Source organism: Akebia trifoliata, chromosome 6 (assembly GCF_017979445.1).
Source record: "Akebia trifoliata isolate Shusen 1 chromosome 6, ASM1797944v1, whole genome shotgun sequence".
Lineage (NCBI taxonomy): Eukaryota > Viridiplantae > Streptophyta > Magnoliopsida > Ranunculales > Lardizabalaceae > Akebia > Akebia trifoliata.
Genome location: NC_141380.1, coordinates 4,017,951 through 4,037,359, shown reverse-complemented (window position 1 = coordinate 4,037,359; position 19,409 = coordinate 4,017,951). Strand labels below are relative to the sequence as shown.

Sequence of the window (19,409 nt, the reverse complement as noted above, 5' to 3'; positions counted from 1 at the left end):
TGATCTCCAAAAATATAGTTTACTTGTTAACCTTTGTAATCCATCCAGCAATCAACAAACAGCAAATTGTCCCATTTACTTACACCCAAACAACTCTTTCAACCTAGTTTTACCTGACTCCTGCTAATAATACTCTAATATAGTACAAAGTCTTGCATACATTTTGTACAATAAGATCTGAGCAAGCAACACATGAAATTAAAAAAATAAAAAAGTTTTGAAGAAGATGAGTGATGCTTGTTGAGCTGGTGGTACTCCAATTTACTACTTGAAGTTCTTGCCTTCGAAGGTCTGACCGAACTGCCAATTCTGTGGAGCGACGTGCCATGATGTGGAGGTCCTCCCGTCGCTTGTGACAACTCGAAAGGTCACTGATTGGCCTACTAACATGGCATCGGTTTGCCAATTTTGACCCCAATTACGTTTCATCGTAGTCCATCCCAGCTTGTTACCCTTCACCTTCACACTCTGGACGTCTCCGGCACCTCCAACGTTCCACGCCATGACCAGGTTGAAATATGGATTTCCTGTTATCGTGAATCGAATTCCCCCTTCTTTCTTGCAAGGAACCCTACAACAAGATTCCTTAATTAGGCTTCTGTTTTATTATTTTTAGTGTTTAATTAACGTGCAAGTTGAAGATTCTAAAAGAAAAATAGGACTACCAGATTAGATTTGAACATTTTCGTTTTAAAGAGAAAATATAGAAGGAAGGAACAATATATGACCTGCGATATTGTACGGGAATAATGCCAGCCTTGTACTTAGCTATCTGAAGGAATGCTGGTTGGGAAAGATCAAAGTGTGCGAGAGGTGAGTTGCACCATCCACCATTGTCGCTTGAAAGGTAGTAGTTAGGTGGACAGAGGTTGGTGCCCGTGACAAAAATAGATGGCTGGCCTGGGTTACACCATTCTGGATCATTGACACACTTGATCTCGAAACATGCTCCACATGTCAGCCCATCGTTGAATAAAGCTGTGCTCAATGCTGCGGTCTGGTAACCGTATCCTTGGCTGTGCAAATCCCCATAACCACAAGCTCCCCCTGCAATCAAAATTTCTCAATGATTTGATAACAAATGACATACAAAGTACTAATTTATTGGTTTTTGGGACCTAGAAGCGCTTCCAAAAGCTGTTGGGGCATTTGGTTATTATAGTAAAAATATTGAACATTTTGGTTATCAAGAACAGCTTCATTTGAAAAAATATAATTTACATCCTGCCCTAATACAAATAGAAGTTAGATTTCATAAGTTGGTCTAGGCAACTTGCCAATTTTGAATTCTAACTTTTGTGGGAGTCCAAAGTCTGAGTCATATAAAATGATAATTCGATTCCAAAAATGGTTTCTAAGGTCCAAAACCATGAAACTAGCCATTAAAAGCGGCGGCAAGGGCTACCTTACTTGAATCATTTTAAAGTCGTGATTTTCTGACACTGCCTCTGACATACGCCCTCCTACATTCCCTGACGTGGCATGTGCTAGAACTGTAGATTTTTTTCCCTTGAACACAATTGTACACCCCATAAATATGTGCAGTTGTGTATCTCAAGGAAAATAATATATGGTTCTAGCACATGCCACGTCAGGGTGGAGCATGTGCCAGAGGCAGGCCAGCAGGGAATCAAAAAGTCATTATTCATCATTTTACATGGACATTTCTAGCCTCGGACAATGTTCGAGGCAGAGCATCAAATGTAGGGTTTAGATGGGAGAAATAACTTATATGTTCTAGGATCAATACAAGTTTCCTAGAGATTTTTTTTCACGGGATCCTCAAAAATATTTTCCCATCTTAATTAGCCGTATGTTTGATGCTCTGCCTCGATTATTGTTTGAGGCTATAATTTTTCTTTTAACATCCATACCCATTGTTCCCGATCCATCACTCCCTCCATAAAATGTTGCATGAGCATTATTCCATGGCCCTGGTTTAAACTTGGGTCGATGTGTTTTAGGATAATAACGAGGCTGTATTTTAGGATGGAACCGATGCCCATGGACTATGCCATGGTGTCTATTCCCATATGGATGCACACGATGATGGTGTTGATGACCAGGCCAACGTCTCCGTATGTGATGGAAGGAGGCTTGAACATCAGGAAGAACAAGAACAAGTAGAAGCAATAACGACAACAGGACGTGCAGCCACGACGTCATTAGGCCAGGACGCATGGTGGTTAAAGAGTGTGGTGTTTGGGTTTTGTGACCTTTGTGGGCTGTGTTATTTGTCTATGTTCACAATGTAGATTCTTGTGGTGGGTGTGTTGTTATATATTAGAAGTTAGGTAGAGTTTGTTTTACGGCTTTTGCCTGCCTTGTCTTTATAGGTTTGAAAGAGGGGACGTCAGTGAATTAGGCTTGTTGAGGTGTAACGGCATTTGCTGCTTGCCTCTTACTTACCCGAAGCAGACGCCAAGAGAGGCAACAAACCCAACTCAATTTAGAATTCTCTCTTTAATAGGGCCGTTAATGGATCAGGTTGATCTTGGACCAATCTAATAAACATCAGATTTGGGCTTATTGGATCTCAAAATTAAAAATCTAATCGATCCAGTACCAATCAAATTGGATCTGTATTGGATCAAATCTGAAAGAATAATACTAATATTGGGCTGTTAAAAATCTAATTTTTTTTTATGATTATGTTGTAATTTTTTACTTGTAGCTATGGTTTATGCATTTTAAGTATTTCGAGGAGATTTAATCAGTATTGAATTTAAAAAAAAATGAAATAAAGAAAAAATCTCGATCACATTTAAAGTGTTGATTTCACCACTTTTTATTGCATATTTTAATATTTTTATTGTCGAACTTACCATGGGTGGAGCCAGGATTTTCTTGTAGTGGGGGCAAACTATGGTTAGTTGTATAGTTGAAGAACTTGAAGATGAATGTTTTTGGGGAGAAATTCAAAGGTTTTTAATTAGAAATTGAAGAAAATGATATTTAGGTCATTTTCAATTAGTATATGAGAGGGCCCAGTCAAGAGACAATGTCATCAACAACAAAAAATTGAAGGGGGGAGGGGGGAGGGGTCCAAAATTGGAGGCAGGTGAGAGTGTGGGGGAAATGTGGAGAGAGGTGAGGGAGTGGGGACAAATGAGATATGTAATTAATTAAAAATATAAGGGTATCTCAAAGTTTTGTAGGGGCAATTACCCCTTCCAATTCCTTACTAGCTCCACCTCTAGAACTCATCACTTAGTGTCAAATTCACTATTTTTTATTGTGTAGTTCAACATTTAATTACTGTCGAGTCTAACAATTTTTTATTTTTTTTGAGTTTGACACTAAGAATTAAATGTTGAATTAGACAATAAAAAATGGTGAACTCAATACTAAGAGGTGAGTAATTAAATGTTGAACTAGAAAATAAAATGTAAAGAACTTGACACTAATGGTGAACTTAACATTGTAATGTGAACAAGATTTTTTCGTTTTTCTTTTATCTTTTTCGATATTTGGTAAATCTCCTCGAAATACCCAAAATACATACATCAAAGTTGCAAATCAAAAGTTACGATGCAATCATCAAAAAATTTAGAATCTTAACTTTGTTATTCATTTTTTCTAATAAAACATTGGGAAAAATAATGTCTAAATTTTTAAAATTAAGATAACATAATTCTCCACTAGCCATTCATGATCCAAGATCATCGAAAATGATCACAAATACTATTGAAAAACCTAACAACGTGAAGAAAATGAGAAAAATGCTAGTTTAGTTATTTCAAAGACATTATAACCTGAGATGAAGTCCAAGACCATTAAGAAAGAAAAAGTTTACTAAATGAACTATTTAGATACCGCTAAAAACTTTGGGATTAGTCAGAAAGAAACCCTTCCACCAAGGTCTTTTAAGTAATTTTCCCTAATTTAAAATCACATACCAATTTTGGGGTTATCGGTCATTAGGTATTGAATAATGCTGTAGTGACGGAAAAAGCATCTATTGTTCTTATCCACTTTCACGTCAAGATGTGCGATATGAGATCCAATCATGATGAGGTCAATCCAGCTTCAACATGTCGGCAATTTCCAACGTGGTAAAAGCACATTGGACCAACCCTCATTTTGGCAAAATGAGTTTTACAACCCCCCATCAGATCTAATTCTCCATAACTTGAGTTTCGACAATCAACTATTATCCAGCCCTAACTCTCATAACAAGCCAAATAATCTATAGAACAACATCAGATTAGATTGAAGCCAAAATTGGAAATCAAAGAAGTAGCAAAGCTATGCCTATAACTCATTGTAAGATAACTGAAACACAGAATATCAACTATACAAAACAATGAATTTATTAGGGGTAAAAAACCCTTCTATCAAGCGGACAAAAATGTAACGAGACTTAAAAATAAATAATAATAATAATAAAACCCAACATAACAATGGGCAACTTGAGGGGAAATGTTACAATGGGTTCCACTTTTGAAACAAAATCCAAAATCACCATTGAAGCCTACCTGAACCAAAACCATGTCCATCATACTGCAATGCAACATTAATATATATGGTTACTCACAGGCGAAATATGTTTTCATCAAGCATATTGTACAATAACTCATTTACATTTCAACTTCCTAACCTCAGTATTTTTATGGGTTTGGCGTGCCCCCAGAAACCCACTGCCAAACACCCCCTGAACGTTGCCTCTGGGGAACGCCAAACTCTGTATTTTGTTCCAATTTCTGGTTTCGAAGTACTCGTACTTCATCGTCTAAAGACTGAAATGACTCCAGGATCTTCCGTAGCTCCTCACTTTGTGCCTAAAAAGCACCCGTGTATAAAAAAACTCCCTGAATCAGAATAAAAAGAAAATGATTCCAAACAAATAGAAACGAGAAAAATAACAAAAAAGAAACCTCTAGTTTGAAGCAACTCGCTGTCTCAGCTGCAAGTTGGCCTTTGACCGAGAGGAGTTCCTTCAAACAAACAAAAAATTAAAGAAGACAATGAGACTCAAATATTAGTTATTTCCATAATCAGCAAATCACCCTTAATTTTTTTTTTTGTTATAGAAGTGAACCTTAGACAACTCAGCATGGGTATTCTTCATCTCATCGAGATTTCCCTTGAGCCTTGAGTTTTCTGCTCTAACTTCTGTAAGTGATGACTCCAGCATCTTTTTTTCCGATGTGATTGCATGTATGTCAACTGTGAAGTCTTTTGGAGAGTTTTCGGTTTGCACGCCGTTGAAATTTGCATCCTCGGTATTTGTGACATCCAACTTCTTTTCGGCTTTGGTAGTCAAGGCATATGCAGCAGTAACAGATGCTGCTGCTGCGGCTGCTGCAGGTGACTGAAAAATCTTAGGCCGTAACGACTCTCTTGCTTTGGGTCTCAACGCAAATACCTAATCAATGATGAATAAATATCCTCAATGTATCTTGATTTGCTTATTTTTCTTATTTCTCACAATGTATTTCAAAGCATAATGAAGTAAGTAAAAGGCTCTTGGAAGCGGAGGGCTCTACTTAAAATTGATCGAAGTTATCAAAAGTGATTTGAAGGTGCACACAATTTTATTTTATTTTTTGATAGGTAAGCTCGACTTGAACTCATGACCTTAAAGTTGTCATCGCAATTGGTCAGCTGAGTTATGGATCTAAGCCCAACTGCCCAAGAAGGTGCACACACAGATCAGAGAATATGGCTCTAGACAGAATAGGAAAGCTTCCTTGTTAATAAAAAGCACAACTTCTATGTTGTTTAATTCCATTTTTCAAACATAATCTTATCAGAAATAAGGAGTAATCAATCAGAAAATCAATCAACCATGGAGTCATTGGAGCAATGATTTGGGGGATGAAGTGGGCAAACATTAAATCTTCATGGGATCATTTGGAAATCTGCCAACATATTTGTTTCTAAACGTGCTACTAGGACCCTTCCACTACATTTGCAATCATGAAACATTTCTAACATATTTATTAAGCACATATATGAAGAATTTCTACAACCTTAAATAACAAACCAACTAGCATAATGTCACACACCTCATTGTTATATTTCCCGTAGTATCCACCAAACGCAACCAGAAGCTTCTCTCCATTTACTACTGCTGAGCAAAGACTGAGTCCCTACGAAACATCAACTTTTTTTAGAAATTATGTTTTGTAGCATATGTGCATGTGTATTCAAAAGTATGAACTTAGCAGTTGATGTAGAGAATAAAATTAATTATATCCAGAATGACGTTTCACACTTCTAAAATTCCACCAAAATAAGTTTCAATAGTGTATTATGTCATAAAGACATCAAAGGCAACATGGGCAGCTCAAGTACCAGTAATGTTGAGGTCTTAAAAAACTAATTCAATAGTCTGGAAGTTAACCCCATGAAAGGAAAGGGCGTGATTGAAGTAGAAGTATGAATGACATATCAATATGTGGCAGGAAGTATTCTATAGGAGGTTTAAATATTTGAGAAGGAAAACAGTCCAAGATGCTGATGTCAAATCATCCATCTTCCTGAAGTCTTAGAAAGTTAGCACAGAAATTTCATAGATTTTGAAGGAGAGAATCCAAAATATTCTAGGTGTATGCAGATCACAAGAAACACTGTAGTTGTAGAAAAATGGGGAAAATCACTCAAATAACCATGTAAAATGTTCGGTTGGTAAATCATTTATTAAATATAATAATTGGACTTGCCGACATGTCCAAAAAGTAACAATAGAAAAGCATTAAATAAATCCATTCTCTTACTTGCTACATAGAAGCTAACAGTCAATACTAAGAGTTGGGAAACTCCTTCAGAGGAAAACTATGAAATGAAGCAAAGAAAAACCACCTCGCTGGCAAGTGGATCATATTCCTTTACGCTAGTCAAGACCGACCAAACAAGATTAGACATGTTAAACACAAGAGTTTCCGATGCACCTGTAATGGGAGAGTTATAAACTCATTAAAGCACAAATGCAAACAGAATAAATAGATACTCTTACATGATAACTGGGCTAAAAGAAATTGCTTTAAACGAGCAAGATTTCTGCGTACCACTTTTATTATCTCCACCACCAACTATATACCACTTCTCATCTATAGTGATACCAGCATGACCTGCCCTCGGAGTCACCACATCACCTTGAATTTCTGGTTGGGACCATTCCATCTGTGATTTGTAAGAATAATTCATCATGCTGAACATTGGAGTATAAACAGTTTCAAAACTTGAACCAACAACATGAGCTTGAGCTTTGAAACCTAGTGCCTTCATCTGATTTTAAGTGTTCCAATGTGATTATAAAAACATATGCCAAGACATCCATATAATAAAACACAAAGGTGGGTCCCACTCTCTGTCTCAAGATTTATACCCCATAAACAATGTATCTCGATGACAGGTTTTACCTTTTCTCTTCTTCCTCTTTCCAAAAATACCCCTAACTTTATTCTCTTTCTATTTTCTACCATTTTCTAATATTACCCCTCCAACTTAATTGTCGCTCCTCTTCTCCCACCTTTTAATAATACTTCTCCAACTTCATTATTTTTCCTCTTTTACCCCCTTAACCCCAAATATTTTTTAATAATACCCCTCCAACTTTATTATTTATTCTCTTTTACCCCTTTAATCCCAAAGAGGATGCCTGTGCTGTAGGTACAGGCAAACTCTAGTAATATAATAACAGCCTTAATCATTTGCTAATTAGAGAAATTTAATAGTATCAAGTACTGGTTTATTTTGACACTAATCAAAAAGGAAAAAAAAGAAGTATCGGTTTTACTTGCCAAGACAAAGTGGATCACTTACAGTCTGCAAATCCAGTATTTGGAGATCATTGAAACAGGTTGAATGAGAACAACCGCCAAAAATTAGAAGGTAGCGTTCTGCATGCACTGCAGCCGTGTGATCAAATCTTGGTGCTGGAGGTGTCTTCCTGCGGAAGCACAAAAAGGGATCAATAACTCTTTTGAATGAACACGTGTTAAACATTAAAAGAGAAAAAAGTAGATGCATACCTTCAAAAAATAAAAAATAAAATAAAAAGTAGATACGTACGTGGTTTTCACCATATCCCATGTCATAGTTTCCAGATTAAGAACATGGATATCATTCAGTAGCCGCCTTTTAGTGTCTTCTCCACCAAACATTATGATTCTAGAGCCAACCAGTGTCACAGACTGCCCTCCACGAGCTATCTGAAACAGACCAGGCATCCATAACATTGTGCCCTTTCCACTAATCAAGGAATTTCAAATTTAACTCCATTCACATATGAGAGGAAAAGAGTATTGGACGTAGCTGGTAAATAATTTGCCCAACTATACATAAACATGAAGAGGAAAAGACTAATGTGAATTGGATAAGTTGTACTATTTTAAAAAATTGTTCTTAATCAAATTACCGGAATTTCTCCATATGTCTTCACAATGGAGCAGAGGTGCGTTTCTAGATCAATTGACCGAACTATAAGATGTCCAAAAACATGGAGTAAGTTTCACAACAAGATAATAGAATTTTGGTCATGGAATCATAAGAGGCTAGGGCAGTCAATGGATCGGATCTGGATTGAATTCATGCCTGTTCCTATCCTTTGACAGCCCTACAAGAGGCCCTTAAACAATCATACCTGTCACAAAACCAGAAAACTCCTTTGAATGACCACCAAGAAGATAAAGTTTGTTTCCCCATTTAACCTGTCAAAAACAATATAGATCAACAAGACAGTAAGTAGAGAACATGGAAGTTTATATAATGATAAGGGAAATCATAGGACTTGTTAACCAACCAATTACTCCAAACAACCAATCTGTTGGAAAGCGGTAGAACTATGAATATAAGAGGGTCACAGAGCCCAACTGGGGTATGACACACGAGAAAGTGGAGGAAAATATACACTCAACACTCCCCCTCACCTATAAGGAAAGAATCAAACCTGTGACCTATACGAACCCAGCATTCTGATACCATCTTAACCAACCAACTACTCCAAAAGACCGATTGGTTGGAGAGGGGAAGAACATGAATATAAGAGGGTCATGGGGCTTAACTGGGGTATGACAAACCCGAGAGTGGAGGAAAATGTACACACAACAGGACTTGACTAAGGGAAATCAGAGGACAGAATGTATGAATGAAAAAAGAAGATCATGCATCAACAAAGTAGAAACCATTACCACACTGTGACCTGAGATAGCAGGAAAGATTTCTTGTGAGCTATTGTCTTCCACTTCATCATTATTTGGATCTAAATGTACTTTTAGTTTAGACCAAGCAAAAGCTGAAATATCATAAACCTGCAAAAATAACTCAATAATATTAGATGAGCAAGAACATATATTTAATATGCAGAAATGGGTGAGTATGTCTTGTACCTGAATATCTGATAGGTATCGACCATTACGACTGCCTCCAATAATATAGAGTTTTTCATCATCCACTGCTGCTGCATGCTACAATAATAAAGATAGTCATTAACTGGACCATGAAAAGCTAAAAAATTCAACAGTTCAACGTGATGACTGCAGAATGGTAAAGCAGGTTCAAGGAACCGAATCTAAGGCAAAGCCCGATAACTTTCTTTCTTTCAATCATCTAAGGGTTGGTGAGATGCCCAAGACCGCATCTCAGGAAGCGGAGGTCTTGAGTTCGAATTTCCCCTTAGGGGCCACACTCAGGAATTTATCCCAGAAATTACCTGGAGCAGGGGATTACCTAGTTCGTTAGTTAGATACTGAACGATTACGGGTTCGTCAAATGTAGCAAACCAAGCGTATTCCTTTCTACTTTAACTTATTACAACACTCTCCACGTCTATAATATTTGAGATATCCCCCTAAAACTTCAAACTAATAGTGACCTTGGTCTTTATTAATAGACTAAAGAAAAATAACCAAATACACTTAATTTTTTCTTCCCAAAATCTGTCATCTTCTCTCTTTTTTAACCTATTCATTAATTCAACCTTCAAATGCCCTCACCTCCATCTACCCCTGCGAACTGGGTTCATTCTCGAGTGGCGAACAGCGAACCCGAATTTGAACTGAGTGAACCTACGAATCAGGTAACATAGACATGGACTATGTGTGTGGAGGGGATGGGGGGAGGGGACTGCACTCGCCCTGAGGATTAGTCGGGTGCTCTAAGAGACCTGGATACCTCAGTTCAAAGAAAAAAAAGACTTTCTTTCTTCCTTTAATTGAAATTGTAAGCTAGCCCAGAGGTGTATTGGTTGATACTAAGTTCTAGAATGAAAATAAGACCTTATAACGAGCTGAAGGGCGTGAACCATCGACAGGGAGTGTTACCCACTGATCATATGGCAATTCTGATGGCCAATAAACGGTGTTTATCTCTTCAATTCCCATACCAGCAGTTGCACGGCCACTGAAATCAATTAGTTCAGAAGGTTCAACAATAACCCAAAATGAGAGAATAACAAAATGCAAGAAAATAACCCATCAAATTCGGACAAAGAAGACCTAAGACTAAATTCTTATCGATGTGATCATGGTTTTAAAACTCGTCCAAGACCGAGATGTATTGCCCAAGTCGTCTCGGTATCAGACATGGATGAGACGGATGGACAAGTCAATGTACCGGACAAGATTTAAAACCCCACATTCATTTTTCTCAGTGTTGAAAGAGACATCTCAAGCGTATTGGAAAACTCGTCTGAGACGACTCAGTCTCGTTCACAGGCGAGATGAAATGTCAAAACGAGTTTTAAAACCATGGATGAGATAGAAACTCACTCAACAGATGAAAACCCTTTACTCGGTTATTGAGGTAGATCAACACGATGGAGAATTCAAATTTTGAACCAAAAAAATGATTTTTTTTCTCTTTATTTATATAGATTCTCATTTCATAAAAAAAGAATCCTTCACACGTACATAGAATCTGATCTGGGTCACATACAAGGTCCCTACTTCCTATCATTTCTGCGAACTTGTCTTTGAATTTTCAGAGTTACTGTATGATTTTTCATCCACATTTCCCCTTTTCAACATTAAACCCAAATTAGATTGCTTTAAACCTATAGTTGAGATATCAGATAAACCCCATTTCGACATTTGCATAAATATTTCATCAAAATTACCAAACGCGGGAATCGTTAGTGTTGAAACAAAGACGAAAATTCAAATCTACAAAGTCGAAATTCTCTCAAACGTTGCTATAAGATCAAACTAAGAACACAGAGATCCAAAGAAAAAAGGAGAAATTCGAAACGAAATTCAATAATCAGTATATCTAAATCCGATACAAGTTCAGATCTTTTCGTACCTGTTGAAGGGAACAAGAGCTCGTTCGATCTCCTTTCACCGATTTCCGTCGCGTACGACTGATAATGGCGAAGAATACAAGCAGATCCTTTGTTCTCCCACAAAGAGTCAAGAATCCAGATCCCTATAAATTGACACGTGGCGCAACGTCCTACATCGCGGTAGACCCCACCTTAGTATCTCGTGTATCATACTCTCATTTACTCTAAAGGTCGTCCGCATATCTAACGGTCTCGATTGGTGAAATTTTATAGTAATGAGATAGGTTGTTGATGGATGAGAATTCGGACCCTAGAACGGATATCCAGTAACATTGGATGTGGATCAAGGATTTTGGTTCTGATAAGGATCCAACCCGATAAGAATTCCATTTGAAACCCATAAAATCCATTTTTTAGTAAAAATGTGAGAAGTATATAAATTATATTATATTTGAATTAAATATGTGAAGTTTATTTATATTTTGCATATGAAATCGGATTCGATCTAATTTGAAGATGATAAAATTGATATCGGATCCGTTTACTATTGAAATTGGATTAAAAAAAATTGACCAGACAAGGTCAAATCGATATTACCGAATCAGAACTGAATTCCCAATCCATTTACAATCTATCATTAGAGAAAGATCCAATGAAGGTGGACAGTAGTTGATGAGTTCAACATTTTTTTTAAACAATAGTTGGTTAGAAATGCATATATTTTTTTTAAATCATAAAAAAATATAAATTAATGAGTCGTGCTGGGGTGACACAAATGGAGACACAAAAGTGACAAAATGATGTGGTGTCGCGCATATTACCGTAGATGCTTTTTCACGAGATACGAGTAAAAAGCATTAACAGTTATGTGCGCGCCACCACATCATTTTTGTCACTTTTGTGTCTCCATGTATGTTATTCCAGCATTTTTCTAAATTAATTTATTCTAAAATAAGCATATATTAGATCAAGTTGCATTTTTTTTTTTTTTAAATTATCTAAAATCCACATGATAATGTATTGAAGGGGAGCTAAAGATAAAGTTGAATTGAGAAATACCATTCATGTAGTGGACCTCTATATTTTTTATATCACTAATGCTTAGGAGGCACAGGATTTATTGTAATTCTCAAAATTCTAACGTGGGGTGCGCACATAACCGTAGATGTGTTTATTCATGATATGAGTAAAAAATATCTATGGTTACGTGCGCATCTCCACGTCAGAATTGTGAGAATCACAGTAAATCTTGTGTCACCCCAGCACGATTCTTTTGATACCTCGTGTGAAAGCAAAAAATTCATGATACACTTAAAATTCAAGATAAGTTTTTGACGTTGATTTTCTCTTCGACGTTCACTTTCTAGACACCAGGGGCATACGAAAAAAAAAAAAACGGTCCCACACCCAAATCACTTCGTTATTGTAGAAAATTCTAGCATCAGATATCTTTATTTTTAATTTTGGGAGTACTTGGTTGCAAATTTTTCATTACCAATTGCACTTCAAAAGTAATCAAGAAAGGTTGCACATCTCTTTGTGAGAATGTTTGAGGAAGAAGAAGAAGAAGGAGGGGGAGGGGGAGACACTTAGGGCCTGTTTGGATACCAGGAGCAGAACTACTCTTCCAAAGAACAGAAGCTGAAGTACTCTATGGAGGAGCTGGAAAAGTAATTCTGTGCAGAAATGGCGTTTGGCAATCAACTCTATGAAGTACTGGCAGAAGTACTTTTGTGCTGGAAGTCTGTTTGGGACCATACTGACTTCTCATGACTTCTAGAAAAAAGACCAGAATACCCTTATATAATACCAGTTACTGTTTTTTATCTTTTAGTGTCATAATATGCCTTCAAACTATACTGTTTTTGACATTTTAACTATAAATATTAATATAATATAATATAAAATATTAATATAATATAATATAATATTTTAAATATTCAATATTATATAATATGTTTAAATCCATTATACTTAAAATTTTAAAAAAATTTTGACTGACTGTTTTTGACATAATATGACATAATATTAAAAAAAAAATTGACAGACTGTCTTTTAGTGTCATATTGCCTTCAAACTATATTGTTTTTTACATTTTAACTATAAATATAATAAATATAATATAATAAATATTATTATATATAATATAATATTTTAAATATTAAATATTAATATAATGTGTTTAAATCCATTATACTCAAAATTAAAAAAAATTGACAGACTGTCTTTTAGTGTCATAATATGCCTTCAAACTATATTTTTTTTTTACATTTTAACTATAATATTAATATAATATAAATAATAAATATTATTATAATATAATATAATATTTTAAATATTAAATATTAATATAATGTGTTTAACTATAATATTAATATAATATATAATAAATATTAATATATATAATATAATATTTTAAATATTAATATTAATATAATGTGTTTAAATACATTATACTCAAAATTAAAAAAAATTATTTAATATTAATAAATGTTTCTTTTGTTTGATTTAAGGGCAAATGAATTAGAAATATTTTCATAGAAAATTAATAAAGTTAGGGTATTTTGGTAAAACGAACCGTTAGATTTTGACTCCCCGCAAGAAGAGTTTTTGAGAAATAGGTTTTCTTGACTTCTTCATAAAGAGTAATTTCTTGCTCTTGCGCGGAGTAACTCTTCGAAAGAGTAGGTCATACAAACGCATCCAAACGACTTCTAACTCCCCGCAAGAGTCAGAAGTAGCCAAGAAGTCCTATCCAAACGCCTACTTAAAGTCTATCTATGTGGTTCTCTAATGTTCTTGTCTAAGTATATGTATGTAGATCAAGTAGTTGGAACTTGGAAGAGAGTTTGAAAACCTTCTTTACGATTGTTGAATCGAAGATTGCTTGATCTGAGAGTTTGAACAGGCTTTTTGAATAACTCGTGCCAAATTATTTTCTTGGGGTGGAGAGCGAGAAAAGAGTTTCCACTTTAAGCAGCAAATTCTATGTGCGAGACAAATCATTTTCTCTGCATTTATAAATTAATTTTGTTGTCAAACACAAGAAAATAACAGTTTTTCACGACAAGTCATTTGCCAGAGTATTTGCCGTGTAATCAAACACACCTTGATAACTTTATTAATGAAAAATAAAGTAATAAACTAAACACTATGGGATCCATGATCAAATATTTAATAATAGATCAAATGCACCAACACAATCATGAAGACGGCACCTGAGGCTTAGTAGAAGTACATACAAACGCATGAAGTGCAACTAAACGTTTAGGTAGAGATTAAAAAAGAGAGTATTTTTAAGATTGGGATGCGACCCGGGAATTAGTGGTCTGCAACTAGTCGAATCCCTTATTTTGGAGTGCAACGTGATTTCTCTGTCCATCTCTAAAAATTTATGGTATTTGTTAAACATGGTCCAAAAACCATGAGACTAAGTATATTTGAACATCCCGAGGAAATCTTGATAGGGCCCATCAAAATGGGTCCCATCTTCTGCATGGGCTCCAGTATATATAGAGTGGATGCAATTTGATGTCAAACATTGACATTCTTAACTTGTTCCTATAAAGTTTCTCGAAGGACTCCAACAAGTCTCTCATGGAGACTTACGTACTCCTGGCGTAGTCTCTAGGTCACCTTTTCACCATTGCATGATAGTCGTTGAAGTCTTGAACCCATTAACATTAATTTGGTGGGCCTACATTCCAAATATCATTCCAAGCTGGCCCATTTTCTAATTAGAAAGTCTTCACTCGGCTGACGTGATATGGATATGGAACCATAGATATTTTGTCTCGGGATACACAATTTCACATCCCCATAAAAGATGTGAAGTTGTGTATCCCGTGAAAAAAGATATATGGTTGTATCGACCGAGTGAAGACTTTCTAGTTAGAAAATTATTATTCAAAATCTAATGGTTACAAATCGCTAATCAAGGTTATTTTTTTGGTGTTTGGGTTGTGGAGAACAGGATCCACACCTACTAACCAGGGACTTGGGTAATTACCTAACTCCATATCTCCATTTTGTGTCCATATGGGTATTTGCTCGACATCCCATCAACGTATACAAAACAGTCTCCTAAGATTTCTAATAAGATCCCTTTCCTATGTATGGGAACGGTGCCTACTTGGCACATTTTTGTTGGAGAATATAGACATTGGGCTGCGTGCACTGCTTAGTTAAGAACTCGAGGTGTGTTAAACCCAACGAAAATGTGCCACGTAGAAACTGTTCCTATTTTATAGGGACGAGAAACCGTATTGGATCTTGAGTCTTCTAATAATTGGATATGACAAATTTTTTTTTCTTATTCTCTATATTGAGCTTGGGAATCCATCCATAAATCTGCTCCTAGGCCCATAACGAATAAGAAAAATAAGAAAATTGTTTCGATCTTTGGGCAAGAGTAGTATTAAGATGGATGACCTTTGAGGAGGTCCTTCATTTTTTATATGTGCCACTTCTTTTAGTTGGTAAAGTTTATGGATGATGATATCATAGCCTTAGGACTTGGGTTCAATTTCATCTGCACCCATATGCCTTGTCTCTTTCAGTTCCCTTAGTCGAACGTTCAAACACCCCCATCATCAAAAAAGAAAAACCTTTGAGATCATGATCAGTTCCAATTTATCGAACCAAAATATTAAAAAAAAAAAAAAACAAAACAAATTCAATGGCTATAAATCATCAATCAAGCTGAATTTTGTGGGTAGATACCAAATAATTGAGTAAAAGCTGATGGATCACTGGCCCTCAAGAGTACCATTTTGTGTGAGAGTGGAGACCTACACAACTCCCAAGCGTGCAGGATCCCCACTTGGAAGAAGTAGTTGTTAGAATTTCAAACTGTATGAAACGATGACAACCAACGAAGACTGGTGAATAGTTTGTTATTGGGATGGAGGTCCATGTGAGGGTGACTCATTTGACAAATTCAACGAATGCCTGTAAGAGTGGCACACGAAATGCTTAAATAGTAGGTAAACAATGCAGACAAGTAACTCGATTTGGATAATAATATTTAAATGGACTTTTGTAAACTCAAATTACATGTGAAGATATCCAAACTGTACGGTGGAGATAGATGGGTTGAATTAAGGTCCTAATGGATATTGTTCATCAAATATCCAACATGGTCTAGAGCATAGTTAGCAATTCGGTGGATGGGTAAAAATGGTATGGAAATAAATTGGGTACTATTCGGAATAGCAATGCACCAATTCGTTCAAAAATCCAACAAAAAAACGTTTAACGGTAAAAATACGATACGAAAATAATTCGAGAATGATTCGGATCCAACAATTTTTAAAACTTTAAAATTTTTTGGATATATGTATCATATGATATGACCTAACAATTTTAATCTACTAATCAAATTATCAATACTTAATCAGATTATAAATTAAAAATATTTTAAGTAAACAATCCGCAGTCACATTCATCCAATAAAATATATATTCGCAATTAAAGATTTAGTTTTAATCCATCTAATAATCAATGTAAATGAAAAGTATAAAACATGATATACCAATTAATGCCAAAATAATCATGTCTCACGGTGGCGAACGAATAAACTTCACGGTGGACAGGTAGGGTGATTTTCAACTTAGGATTTTTTTTTTCTTTTCTTGAATTTTGAAGTGAGAACTGAGAATAGGAAAATACGAAATATTTTATTAAAATACTTACGGAATATACGTACAACTCGCGATCTAGTCATTGGGATTGAAAGATCTGCAAATTAATCCGAATCTTTGAAACCAACAATAGTTTTGATCGGGAAGAGTATTATTCGTCTAATTCGCAAATCAATCACGAATTTACTAACTATGCTCAGATTACACTTTTTATAGGAAAGTGCAATCGTGTATCTCGAGACATACAAATTTATGATATCCGAACTTATCACGTCATGGAGTCATTTGAGTATGCCACCTGGCGAGTCATATTATCACGACTCAACTAAAAAAATTGAATTGGGTAGTGTTGGATAGGAAAACCTACAATTATATAAGTTAGGGTTGTAATCATCACCAAACAACGGTGAAACTCTATCACCTCTCATAGTTTAGTTGAACCGCGTAAATCTTGGGTTTTCTGATTGTTTGATTATTCATCACTAATTTGTATAAGTTTTATAGGGATCAGTATATGTTTTTATAGATATAATTTTTTTGAGAATATCCATAGGCCTATTCTTCAATCTTAATAGTTCGGTTGACGGAGTGCCTCAAACGTTTGTAAGAGGTAGTGTTTTCATATTTTATTAAAGTTAAATTTAATCTTGGTCTTTGAAACCTTCTTAAGCTTGCAATGGTTGTCTCATGTGGGCTTGGTGAAGTTTGAGGGAGGTTTTAAGTGGGGATGTATTGAAGCAAAGGTTGACTTCAACGTTCCTTATATGTCTCTTTTCTCTCAATAAACTACCCACGCCTTGGCACTGCAGACAAGATTGTCTGCCTTTGTTTTCTCTACACAATCACACAAAAAACAACCCCTTTTTTTTTTCATAGAGAAGCAACTTTATGCCATTCCAACACCAATATAGGAAATTAAGGTAGTTTGAAGGAGAAAAAGAAGGTTGAGAAAATGATTCCAGAAGCAACCTCATGTTTCCAAAATGGCTCACAAGGTTTGCAAGTTTATGGTGTGGAAGATGATGTGATGTCTTCATCTCTAGAAATGGGTTCAAGTGTAGAGATGAACTCTGGTGCTTTCATATACAGCCTCTCTCTTCTCAAAGACAAGGTTCATCAAGTTCAATCCCTGGTCAGCGTCATCGTCTCTCCTCATCAAGGCCAAACTGAATCTGTGGCAATTGCTTTAGCAAGCATGGGAACTCTTATTCAAGACATTATTGTCACTGCATCCTCTATGATGTTCACTTGTCAACAAATGGTCCTTGGCACTACTACGGTACTCAATAATAACAAAACCCATGATGAATCGAACCATAGTCATGATCGTGGGGTGTCTCAACCGAGTAACGATGGTGCGATTCAAGCTGGAAATGAAGATGAGCGAGCCTTCTTTACTGGTGAGTCATCTCTTGATTGGTATACCGATAACTATAATAACAATTATCAAAATAAAAATAATAGTAAGACTGATAATATTACCATTATCGACGGCAACAACAAAAACAACAACAACAAGAAGGATGTCGAAGAGAGGGAATTGAGTGGTTTTCCGCCGATGAATTGTGACATTATTGAGTTGGAAGCGGCTGATCTATTAGCCAAATACACTCATTATTGCCAAATTTGTGGAAAAGGGTTTAAGCGAGATGCGAATCTAAGGATGCACATGAGAGCACATGGAGATGAGTACAAGACTAATGCAGCTCTAAGCAACCCAATGAAGAATAATAATAGTAATTCAGTTGGAGGAAATGATAACTACTTGAGACCACCAAGAAAATATTCATGTCCACAAGAAGGGTGTAGGTGGAACAAGAAGCATGCCAAGTTCCAACCATTGAAATCTATGATATGTGTGAAGAATCACTACAAGAGAACTCATTGCCCTAAGATGTATGTTTGCAATCGGTGCAATCAGAAACAGTTTTCCGTGCTATCAGATCTACGGACCCATGAGAAGCACTGTGGCGATCTCAAGTGGCAGTGTTCATGTGGGACGACATTCTCGAGGAAAGATAAACTTATGGGTCATGTTACTTTGTTCATTGGGCACTCCCCGGCGGGGAATTCCTTGATGAAGCAACGAAAAGTTGATCACCACGGACAGGTTGCACAAATCCAATTAAGCAAAATGAGAAGATGATGGATTAGATGATCAAGAAAGGCACTTCGCATTTCTTCTATATCAGATGGTGTTATAATTTTCAGTACTCTTTTATGTTTGTGTTGCTATTTTTCGTTTTTTTTTGGTGGTTGTTGTATGAAATAAAATGAGATAAAACCATCACCCATGTATAGTTTGGGTGTTTCCTTAGTACACTAGATGCAGTCTCATCTTTTCAATTGTGTTTGTTAATTCAAATTCGTTGGTATCTTTTCCCACTATCTCAATTTATGTTCTATTTGATCTTTCTCTCATTCTCTTAAAACATTCAACTTCACATGTTCCTTCTGAAATTAATCTGCCTTTTGCACATGATCACCAATCTTAATGATCAACTTTCCCTTAGTTTATTCACTCCTATATTTCATGAATG

The 19,409-nt window shown here is 35.8% G+C and overlaps 3 protein-coding genes across 4 annotated transcripts; 1 reads left to right on the top strand and 2 right to left on the bottom strand.

The window, feature by feature from the left end:
• LOC147399722 (expansin-A16-like) lies at positions 1–2,304 on the bottom strand. Its single transcript, XM_086445190.1, has 3 exons — positions 1,875–2,304; positions 729–1,047; positions 1–571 (listed from the first exon to the last, which is right to left on the bottom strand). Exons 1-3 carry the CDS (start codon positions 2,179–2,181, stop codon positions 265–267), a joined length of 933 nt encoding a protein of 310 aa, XP_086301316.1. The 5' UTR covers positions 2,182–2,304; the 3' UTR covers positions 1–264.
• Positions 2,305–4,295: 1,991 nt separating this feature from the next.
• Positions 4,296–11,406, bottom strand: LOC147399721 (Galactose oxidase/kelch repeat superfamily protein). Of its 2 annotated transcripts, none has more exons than XM_086445188.1 (15): positions 11,248–11,406; positions 10,224–10,347; positions 9,336–9,413; positions 9,138–9,257; positions 8,591–8,657; positions 8,366–8,427; positions 8,020–8,159; positions 7,771–7,897; positions 7,014–7,128; positions 6,808–6,896; positions 6,012–6,095; positions 5,042–5,368; positions 4,878–4,937; positions 4,601–4,781; positions 4,296–4,503 (listed from the first exon to the last, which is right to left on the bottom strand). In XM_086445188.1, exons 2-14 carry the CDS (start codon positions 10,326–10,328, stop codon positions 4,611–4,613), a joined length of 1,545 nt encoding a protein of 514 aa, XP_086301314.1. In that variant the 5' UTR covers positions 10,329–10,347; positions 11,248–11,406; the 3' UTR covers positions 4,296–4,503; positions 4,601–4,610. The 2 variants fall into 2 exon arrangements, with proteins under 2 accessions (XP_086301314.1, XP_086301315.1); XM_086445189.1 differs by having other exon boundaries at positions 10,224–10,334; positions 11,249–11,398.
• Positions 11,407–17,748: 6,342 nt separating this feature from the next.
• On the top strand, positions 17,749–19,061 carry LOC147399720 (protein SENSITIVE TO PROTON RHIZOTOXICITY 2-like). Its single transcript, XM_086446612.1, has one exon. The coding sequence runs from the start codon at positions 17,822–17,824 to the stop codon at positions 19,013–19,015; it is 1,194 nt and encodes a 397-aa protein (XP_086302738.1). The 5' UTR covers positions 17,749–17,821; the 3' UTR covers positions 19,016–19,061.
• The last annotated feature ends 348 nt before the right edge of the window (positions 19,062–19,409 follow it).

Coding starts and splice junctions, on each gene's coding strand:
- LOC147399722 (XM_086445190.1), bottom strand. CDS start 2,181: ATGCGTCCTGGCCTAATGACGTCGTGGCTGCACGTCCTGTTGTCGTTA. Junction 1,048..1,874: donor TGATGGATCGGGAACAATGG/GTATGGATGTTA, acceptor TTTTGATTGCAG/GGGGAGCTTGTGGTTATGGG. Junction 572..728: donor ATTCCCGTACAATATCGCAG/GTCATATATTGT, acceptor ATCTTGTTGTAG/GGTTCCTTGCAAGAAAGAAG.
- LOC147399721 (XM_086445188.1), bottom strand. CDS start 10,328: ATGGGAATTGAAGAGATAAACACCGTTTATTGGCCATCAGAATTGCCA. Junction 7,129..7,770: donor AAATACTGGATTTGCAGACT/GTAAGTGATCCA, acceptor TACAAATCACAG/ATGGAATGGTCCCAACCAGA. Junction 4,782..4,877: donor CGAGTTGCTTCAAACTAGAG/GTTTCTTTTTTG, acceptor GGTGCTTTTTAG/GCACAAAGTGAGGAGCTACG.
- LOC147399720 (XM_086446612.1), top strand. CDS start 17,822: ATGATTCCAGAAGCAACCTCATGTTTCCAAAATGGCTCACAAGGTTTG.